The following is a 10447-nucleotide window of genomic DNA, read 5'->3' on the forward strand; positions in this document are numbered from 1 at the left end:
AAGGTGTGCATGGACTGCAAATCAAACGCCGTCTGTACCAATGATGCTTTGGACAAATGACAGGCACAACCATGTTATTATTTTAGAATGTGTTCTGGATGGCATTTAGCAATGGGATGGTAATCATTGGGTAAATGAGTCCATATTGTTCAGGATGTTTCACAGGATAGAAGGAGATAACAGTGTCGGTGTTTAGTCAGTAAATTAAAGGAGCTATGGGGGGGTTTAGAGATTTATTCAGGCTTTACTGAGAACATGGCAGGATTCTTCATGTCTGCTGCCAAAGGGGTCCTTATGGGGTCAGTTGGAAGAAGGATATGATAATGCAATTGGTACAGTGACAGAGAATATTGGAAGGTTTTTTTGTGTGTGTGCTTCCAGTTGTGGGTCGCGGAGGCAAGGGGAAACTTGTGAAGTAGGGCAACGAGCACAGATGCTCGTCCTGCCTTTATGTGCAGGATTTTTCGGAGAGAAAGGATGAAACAGGGGTTTACCGCTGGGCCAGCAGTGGGGCATCCAGCTAGTCCAGCTAGAGTTCTTAGGACCGCCTGCCATCTGAACGCCGGCCATGGCCTCTTTTCTGTCAGCGAAGCGCCATAAAGCCAACCGGGTCACGCGATCGAATGAGGTGGCTTATACATACATTTAGAGCAGACAGGATCAACTCATCAGACAGACAAAAAGTAGATAAATGGGTTAAATATGGCACATTAAAAGCTGATCCCATCAGATCAGTTAACACATAAAGGCATAATGTGGCATGTTAGGCCAAATGAGTGTATCAAACTTGGTCCAGATTATATTGTGCGGCCATCAGAGACAAGCAACACTACAAGTCATCTCTTAGAGTGGGTACCAAAAAAGAAAAATCACAGGAAACAGAAATCTCTGGAAAGACAGGAAAATAGTCCAGTGACAGACGATAAAAATAAAAAAAATCACACAATAACTAGATAAAGGAGTATTATTACTGTGGCAGACACATCACACCAGCAACCCAATAGGGATGCACTTCTTGTTAGTAAATGAATCTCCACCGAAACACATGAGCAGAAAGAGATGCAGTTACAGGCTCTCATCACAGCGGAGGAGCTGCCTATTCATCTGCACATAAGAGGACAAAGCGAGCGCGCAGCACTCAGGAAATTGCAGCCGCGCAATTTACAATCGTTAGGCAGCGGTGGAGGACACAGTCACATACACACACACCCACACTTTCATCAGAACGGTCGCTATACCGCTAACACACACACACTCGTGTACGTTCACAGTGGAACACACTGGTGCTGGTTGTTTCCTGCCTGGGTCTTTGAACAGTTCAATGAGGAGTCTTTTCAGGAAAGTGAATAGCCCCTCTGATTTCCCCCTCCATGTGTGCGCTTGTGTCTCGTGCAAGGCAGCGTGTGCGCCCGACTGTCACGGTTCTGCACACAAGCGTTTGCGGGGTCCTTCATCTTTTGTGTGGGCCCAGCTGAGGGTGAGAGCTGCTGTACATGTTGTCCGGTCTCACAAGTGATCAGTTTGAACCCAAGCTTGAGGCATTTGGTGACTGGTCACTGCTCTTCAGTTTTGGAGCCGAGGGACGATTAACTCCACCTGAAAGTGTGTAGTCTCAGCTGGTGCAGTGTATTGGTTTATTGGTCATAGTGCATTGGCACTATGGCCGCTATTAGTGGTCACCAAGGGACTTAGAAAAAAAGAAAGGCTTGGCTTTCCAGGATGAGGTTTTGTAGGAATTTCTCACTGGATTCCATCTCTTGTCCAGGAAACCTCTGTTATTTCTACTCTTGAAATCATCATCTTTGTAGTTTAGCTGTTTCCAAAATAAAATGTTTTCAATTATGCATTAAATTTAGGGAATGCTTTCATCTGAAGAGCCTTACAGTGTCATGAAAGCATACTTTTAGTGCGTGCCCTTTCCCCCAAAGTCAATCATGTAAGCCAGAAAAAGACCACTCACAAATAAAAGGATTTTAGTTGGTCTGTTTGCTTGCTTGTTGTAGAGAAGTAAGTCAGTTCCGATGGCTTATTTAGTCTGTGTGCTTTCTGTTTTCATCCTGGCCATAGAAATACGTCCCCCTCTAGTGTGAGAGACGTGTAATGAATCAACTCAAAAAATGTGTAGAAAACAACTTTCACAGGATTCTTGTGACTCTTGAAACACCAAGTTTTATTCCTGTAACAGTGCTTTGTATTTCCCCCTTGCAGATCTTTTCCTATTTTTGCTTTTCTGTCACACTTAAGTATTTATAATTAAGTAAAAATTACAGTTAGACAAGTAGCATGAGTAAATGCAAAAGTGACTCTGTGAAAATATAATTATAATCAAATTATCTTTGTCTGACGCTACATTTGTGTGATAATCTAAAACATTTAGATGTGACAAAAAGCAAAAACGAGAAATCTGAATGGAGGTGAATATTTTTTGATTGCACTACCCCAAGTCTTATTTTACTGTACAAAAATCCACAAAATGTTGACAAATTGTTCTTTTTTTTTCTTTCCCTTTCCACACCCACCAATGTCCAATATGCTTTCCCTTCTTCCATCCACTCCCTGTCTTTGACTTCAACATCTTTTGGCTGTTCCATTCTGTCACTGTGAATTCCCAACTCAGGTGATAATTTACCAGAATGGCCAGGTGTTCACCCTACCTAACCACCTCAAGGGTCGTGTGGGCTTTGTGGCCACCATGCCAAGCACAAGTGCCTCCATCTTCATCAACAACACCCAGTTGTCTGACACTGGGACGTACCAGTGCCTGGTGAACAACTTTCCCGACGGAGGAGGACGTAACATCGGAGTCATTGGGCTCACGGTGTTGGGTAACTAACTTCACATCGCCACAGCATGTCTGTTTTAAGCGTATTGCTGAATGCAAGAACTCTCTCCTATATTTCTGAACAGTGAGTTAAATCTGTTCCACTCATAAAATGATTGCAGAAGAGCAGCCATAAGCCATCTTTGTTTAATGAGATTCTTCAGCTTTTTTAACGACGCAATTTCCTCTGCAATGAGCAGATGAGCAATGAGGAAAAAAACAAACAAAAAAAACATTATTTTTGCTTTGTTAAGTGGTTAACGCGACACCACCCACTCTTCCCATCTGCTAGTGCCCCCCTCAGTGCCAGCATGTCGAATCCAGGGAACGCTGGATGTAGGCAGCGACATCATGCTGTTCTGCAGTTCAGAGGAAGGTATTCCCACGCCGTCTTACTCCTGGGAGAAGCTTGACGCGCTGCCCAAGCTACCACACAACGCCATGCAAGGTATTACAAACAAGCTGGCCGTCGGAGTTCCCCTTTGCCCCACCTTTGCTGGTAAATCTCACACACGCAGAGGAGCTCTGACCAGAACCCAGACCCTTCATCAGTGCCACCTGTTATCTGTGCCGGGCCCAAACTGCACCTCTAATCCTGCTGAGGGGGGATGAGTAGATGTATGGATGGATGTTTGGATGAATGAATGAATGGATGTATGGACCGGTTGATTGATTGATTTTCACAAGTGAATTTGTGCTGGAGTTTGTGTGTTTACTTTCTTACTTCATGCTGACTACCATCTCTGCCAACACTTATCTCTAAAAAGTGTTATTTGGGTGGTTTTCAGCATCAGTTAGAACAAGTACAGTGGACTATCCTGTCTTTTCCAAGTTTGTATTCCAGAAAAAGATGCACATGCCTGTACGCTACTGGTTCGCAGAGGTCATCTGCCCTGGGAATAGCCTGACCCAGCAGAACACAGCAGGAAGCCGACCAAATTAAATGAGCCCTACTATGTTTGATTGTGATCGAATATTCATCCAGAGTGAGGCCAAAACTTGATGCCTACAGAAATTATGTTGAAAATATATGGAAACCTCTGACTGGCACTGAGCTTCAAAGTGTGTTTCCTTTTTGTAGGTTTTGGCCGTTTACGTCTCACTCAAAGTAAAATGAGATTCTTCACACTTTGCAGCACTGTGGGGTGACTGTAAAAGGTACAAAATGTCATGATGAACATTAGGATGCTAATCCCACACAGTAAATAATTCCAGTAGTGTACAGATATGTGACTCTTATCATGCACATCCAGCCATTCATCATTTGTCACACAGTACCAGGAGTCTTACTGTTTAGCTGCACAGCATAATTCACATTTTGTATTACCAGGTAGATGGCTCCCTCTATAGGTTGTGAGCGGAACATTCCTGTATTTTGCATGTAAAGTGGTTCTTAATTCGAATGAATCACTATAAGTTAACAGAAAAGGGTGTTTTTTCCCCCATTACAATCACTTTAATAACATTGCGGCTCTGTGTATGTCCCTTCAGACCAGATGCAGGGCACAGTCACCTTGAGAAATATCAGCACAAGCACCTCAGGGTTTTACCAGTGCACTTCCAGCAATGCCATTGGCAAGAGCACATGTGTGCTAAATCTGGAGGTTGTGGCACGTAAGTAAACTGCATGTAGCCTCAAACAAAAACTATTGTTATTGTGAAAAGAGTAAAAAAAATTAAAATACGACAAATTTTCTAATAATGTTGAGTTTGGCAACTAACCTGGTTTTGTTTGCGGCTCATTATTGTTATCCTTTATTTAGATACGTACACAGAACACTCTTTTAAAGCACCGTTATACTTTTATATAAGGAATCTAATGTATTCAGTAAGTAAACTCATATTTTCACGAGTTGACGTGATATGTCAGATAGGGCAGCAATGACAATTGGGAATAAAGTCACATATCACTTTGAGCGGCATGTCGGATCAAATGAAAACAGATTTGCATTGCAAGCAAAAAAGAAGCAGCAGACAGAACATCTTGCACACATCAGCACTTGACACTTTTGACACCAACAGATAAAAAAACAAACAAAGGCTGCTGTAGGTCATAGGGAACGAGTTCTATAGGATCTGTCAGTCTTTCTGTCTTTCTTTTTTTGGCTGTTTTTGTCATATTTCTTTGACCTTAGTAGTTATTTATTAACTTTTAACAGAGCATTTTGTATAGTCACTGAAAACAAATGTCACTGCTTTATTTGCCAATCAGTCGCTCCCTGGACAAAGTAAAGAACCACACAATAAGAAACTAAACACATTTTTTTAATGAGTGCAGTCAGTTTGCACTTGCTAACAGCAATTCACACTTTTTCACATTGCAATTACACACGTCACTATATTTTATTAGGATTTTATGTCAGACCATCACAAAGCAGCACATAAATAAACTGTTCAGTGGAGGACTAATAGCGCAAAGAAAAAAAAAAGCCATGTACATGACAGCTCATATGTGGATGCTTTGGTCAAATTAATTTTAATGTGTCAGAAAACGTCCTGTGGTTATTATATACAAGCCAACTTACAGACTCCACCTTGCTGCTTTTCATGTTTTGATAGCACGACTAGAATAAAGGAGATTTCTATTATATTATAATAATAGAGCTAAAATCAGAGCTGTAGTGGAAGTAAAAGACCTTAGATTGCAGTGGAGGTTTACTTTGCAGCTGGACAGCCAGCGCTACATTTGGTTTATATAAAAGCATATTTATGTGATCGAATGACTCGGTCGAAATCCAAACATAAATTCTTTTGGTGCGATATGAAAAGCTACTTTTCAAAGAAATTGAGGAAATATTAGTGTAAAGTCCTGTGTTTATGGAAGCTGCATCATAAGTTGTTTTTAACAAAGTATTGATTAGATGGGGCTGAATACCATCTATATGTGTATAATAGCACATTTATAATTTTAGAACATTTAATTTTCAAAACACTAATATGTATACTTCAGAGTCTCTCCTTCTGTCTGTCTCTTTACCCTGCAGCCCAGCCGCAGAGTGTAGGTCTGATTGTAGGAACCATTGCTACAGGAATCCTTGCTGTCGTCATCTGTTCCCTGCTAGTTGTGGTCACACTGTTTTACTGGAAGAACAAGAACAAATATGAGGAAGAGGAGATTCCTAATGAGATCAGGTTTGGTTCAGATTTTATTCACTACTATTTGCATTTATATGGTTTAATGTAGATTTAGGAAAAATGTAATGCAATTATTTGAATAACTTGTTTATGTCTTCCTTGTAGAGATAGAATAACTTGTTTTAATCTTTGCATTTTTGCAAAAAAAAAAAGAAGCTATTTTTAAAGTCAAAAATGTTGTTTTGTTCTTGACATTTTTTATTTTCAGGTGTCTGTTTTAGTCATGCAGGTTTTGTTTCAGACACATGCATCCTTAGCCTTATCTTAAAAAAAATAAATAAATTAAAAAAAAGAAGAGAAATTGTGGATGTCATGCTCTTGCAGATGAGCATACTCTGTGTTCACACAGACACCACAAAGCCTTTTCTCAGTAAACCCAAGCCAGTAAATTGGATTTCAGGTTCGGGGCGCTCACCTTTTATTGAATCTCCTAGCAGCAACTTATTTCATCATTACAAGCTAATTTGTCTTTTCAGGCCGTCCGTTAATCTCTGTCAGTTGTTTACCCGGGGCTGCAGTTTCCGACTGTAATTATTCCTAGAATAATTTGGAAGATAATTCAGATTTCAGGAGTTTTGTCTGTCTCTGAACACATCTGCCTCATTCTTAGCTCAGCTAGACTCAGGTTCCAACCCTGCAGCTCCTCAGTAGAATAAATGAACATATTAAATGCTAAATGTGTCTTGGCCTGAGTTTAGCTAAATGAAAGAAATAGTCAAGAACCAATATTATCTTTTAACATTCATCCTTATTGGTATTTTGACATTTTTACAGTTGTATTTTATTGCTTAAGCTACATGTTGAAACATAATAAACTCAATAGATTCCAGAAACCTCTAATAACTATAAATGAAAAAAAAATGTGGAGTTTAACTGTGTATGATTCAATCTCAGTATAAATGCAGCTGTTCTGTGATGGCCTCAGAAAACATTAGTGAACCAGCATCATGAAGACAGAGAAGAAAGCTGACTGGTCAGGAGTAAAGTTGTGGAAAAGATTCTGTGGCAAGACTTAAAATGTTCTGTTCAGAGACGTTCTCCTCCCAATCGGACTGAGCTTGAGTTCTTTTGTAATGAAGAATGAGCAAACAATGAACTCCCTAGATCTGCAAAACTACCAATAAAGGTTTTTAACATTTTCTTTCAGAAAAAGGTCGTTAACACTTTATTTGAAAGGTTGTGCATAAGACTGACATGATACTGTCACAAACATGACATAACACCTGTCATGAACATGAAGGAGTCTTTATGAATGTTTATGACTGTTGTCATGAAGTGTCATTCGGTAAATAATGACACTTCTAATGCAAAGTTGCACTGAAAGTCCATTCAGTGCAACAGTCATAAACATTCATAAAGACGTCTTTATGTTCATCACAGGTGTTATGTCATGTTTATGACAGTGTCATGTCAGTCTTATGCACACCCCTTCAAATAAAGTGTTACCAAAAGGTCAGATTGTTAACTAGAGGTTAAATACCAATGTTTATATGACAATTTGTCTGCAACATAAACATAAAACAATTTATTTTTGTAAAATGACTGAATGTGAAAAGTAGTATTTTTAGGATTACTAAAGCATCTATTAAATTGGGTTTTCTGTTACTGGCTTGGAGAAACGCAGCTAGTTTTAAAGGAGTTTGGTTCTGTTTCTTTCTTTTTTTTTAAATGGGACAATACACATCAACTAAATCAAGTGCTCTGTTAAATACATTGATTTTATTTTTTTTTCTTCATAAATGTCGATGGTATCCCAACTTGACTGGGCATGCTTATATGTTTCCTCTCAACAGAGAAGATGACCTACCTCCTAAGCGGTCCTCATCAGTAAAGGCTTTCCATGCAGATGCCTCTTCCTCAGAGAACGACACACTGACTTCTACAAACACGTACAACAGTCGCTACTGGCACAACCCTAAAACCAACTACGACAACAACTCCTACACGCGCTACAACGGAGACACTCGTCAGACCTTTACAGCTGCTCCTACTGCGGCTGCACATGGACCTCACGGAGCCCACAGTCACGGACAACCTCAGAACGCTACACAGGTCCGTGAAACAGCGGTGACAGCTCCAGGCTCCACCCCTCTGTCCCGCCACCCACCGCCCACCACGGCAACAACCACAACGACATCTTTTGCCAATGGCGGCCACATGCTCTCGCCACCCAAGACTCTGGTAGTCACAACAAACTCTGCCCCATCCCCACCCGCCATGGTGCGCAGCAACGGCACCGTGAGCCTCAAACCAGTGGTGACATCCGCACACGGGCACCACACGCACTCTTATGCTGTTAGCCAGGCGACGCTGGAGCGGATGGGGGCAGTGCCGGTCATGGTGCCCGCCCAAAGCAGAGCAGGTTCACTTGTTTGAAAACCTGATTTGTGACTCTGCTAACAAGACTAAAAGAGTGTTTGGTTGGAACGGTTGAGATGTGATAAGAAAAACTGACTGAATATGGGCTGAAGCAGTCCACAACCCTTTACAGTTGTGTCTTTCAGTAAAGACTTTTTTTTAACCACAAACTAAAAGAAAATAAATAAAAAAAAGCTTGGGTTTTACAGTGCAGAGTTTAATTGATGCCAATTCTTTGATGGACATTATGCTATTTTTTCAGTTCCTTTTTGTTTGTGCTATTTTTATGGATTTTCTGCTGGTGAAAACAGTGGGATTGATCCCCCCTGCCCCCCAACCCCCTGGATGATTTCACAAGGCTGGAGTTCAAAATCCTGAAAATCACAGAATTCTGGATCTTCTTCAGGGCTGGATTATTGTTACGATTGTGTATTTTGTTTTGTTTGAGGCTTTGTTTTTGACCCAAACCATTTTGACATAGTTTTTTTTTTTTTTTTTTTTTTTTTTAGCGTGTCGGTTTGCATGGTCAAGCAGAAGTAAGCTTTGAATCCCACAGTATAATGCATGTGTCCTTTAAGTTAGTCAGCTTAATTTCCCATTATTTCTTCACGTTTTTAAGTTTTGATTGACATCAATGATAAAAGTGGCAAAAAAGTGAATGTTGAAAGAAATTATTTAGATTTCCCAAAAGCATAAAAAGTGGAAAGAATGAAATGATAGTTGAAATGGCCTTAGAAGCTTGGAGTGGAGTGGTCAGGGGTATTTGGTGCAATAAACTACATAGTGTATGTCAGTGAATGCAAACATAATTATTTTAACGCACTTTTAGAGCAAAATAATACCAAGAGCTTTGTCTTATGAAAACACTTTTATTCATTATATGCTTTATAATCAAAAATGCATCCAACCCTCTCTTTCAAACTCTAACTTTGATTTCAAGTTGATTAACATGCTGGGTTACCAAACAAACAGAGACCACTCTCCTGATCTAAACTCTGACTTGCTGCTCAATATAGTGCTTGCTGTCACCATTCTTAGCTGTAGTGTCTCTGACTCACACCATGTCTGTGCTGCTTTAAGATGGAAAAAAAGATGTCTTATTTCATACATGCTTCATAACGAAGCCAGAGAATTTTATACAGTATTTTTGTTCTCAACTAAAGCTCACGTTTAGTGTTTTTTAACTGTACATATTAAAACAGTAGGCTAGATTGTGAATCAAAAACACATTTTGTCTCCACATACACGTTACATCTTACTTGTCCTAATGTTCAAACTGTTCTGTTTTTTTTTTTTTGTTTTGTTTTGTTTTGTTTTGTTTTTTACTTCAAGTGCAGGCTACCTTTGATTCTGCCTCATAGTGTTATTTCATACAAATGTTTATCTAATAAAATGTGTTTCTACATGAGTGGGCACATGTAGAATGTATAAACAACTGACACCTTTGGCTGTGTGTGGTAGAGTCGTGTCGCTGACCTTCTGTAATTGTATTTGATCAAATCTCACGGGCAGAGTGAGAAGCTGGAGTGTTTCCAGGACTTTCCAAATCTGATCATTCTCATTTCTTTGCCTGCACATAATTTACCCTGAACGTGAGCCGTATTTTGCAAAGTAAACAGCTTCATAACTTATTCTATTTATTTTGAATTTCATTATCTTAAACTTAATACAGTAACTGTATTTCATTTAAAACTGTTACTCCATTTTGAATGAGTAATGAACAAATATTCTAAATGGCTATTTACCATTTAAAACTAAAGATACCCTTTTAATTCCACCAAATAGTTAAATAATTTCTGTTTTTGATTTCTTTGACTGGCTCAAGTTTGAACTCAGTGGGTGTGTGTTTTATACCAATTTGCTGTTGTTTGCAGTTGATCTGCAACTTGCATTGGTCTCATTTCCCCTCCACACATTTTGTCTGTTTGTAATTATGAAATGACTTGTAGCTAAACTTTTCTCTGCAGAGTTAAGAGCAGTCACTTACATGGAGCTTCTGTTGAAAGCCAGACTTAGCCAAACACAAGCTTTGGCTCAGGTCTGATTATAGAAACACAACTGTTTCCTTGTTTATCCTCTTCTCAGTTCATTGTCATGTGAGGAAGAGCTACATAATTTGCATCTACTATATAT

General features: G+C 39.7%; 1 protein-coding gene across 3 annotated transcripts in view; it reads left to right on the forward strand.

The window, feature by feature from the left end:
- igsf11 (immunoglobulin superfamily member 11) overlaps window positions 1–10435 on the forward strand; it is a 109492-nt gene extending 99057 nt beyond the window's left edge. For all 3 annotated transcript variants that reach the window (XM_008426055.2, XM_008426057.2, XM_008426056.2), the window contains 5 exons: window positions 2618–2825; window positions 3114–3269; window positions 4313–4435; window positions 5806–5953; window positions 7750–10435. In XM_008426055.2, the coding sequence (XP_008424277.1) occupies window positions 2618–2825; window positions 3114–3269; window positions 4313–4435; window positions 5806–5953; window positions 7750–8332 (1218 nt within the window). In that variant the 3' untranslated portion in view covers window positions 8333–10435. The remainder of the gene's footprint in view (window positions 1–2617; window positions 2826–3113; window positions 3270–4312; window positions 4436–5805; window positions 5954–7749) is intronic.
- Window positions 10436–10447: the final 12 nt, after the last annotated feature.

Source organism: Poecilia reticulata, linkage group LG13, assembly GCF_000633615.1.
Source record: "Poecilia reticulata strain Guanapo linkage group LG13, Guppy_female_1.0+MT, whole genome shotgun sequence".
In the NCBI taxonomy this organism is placed as follows: domain Eukaryota; kingdom Metazoa; phylum Chordata; class Actinopteri; order Cyprinodontiformes; family Poeciliidae; genus Poecilia; species Poecilia reticulata.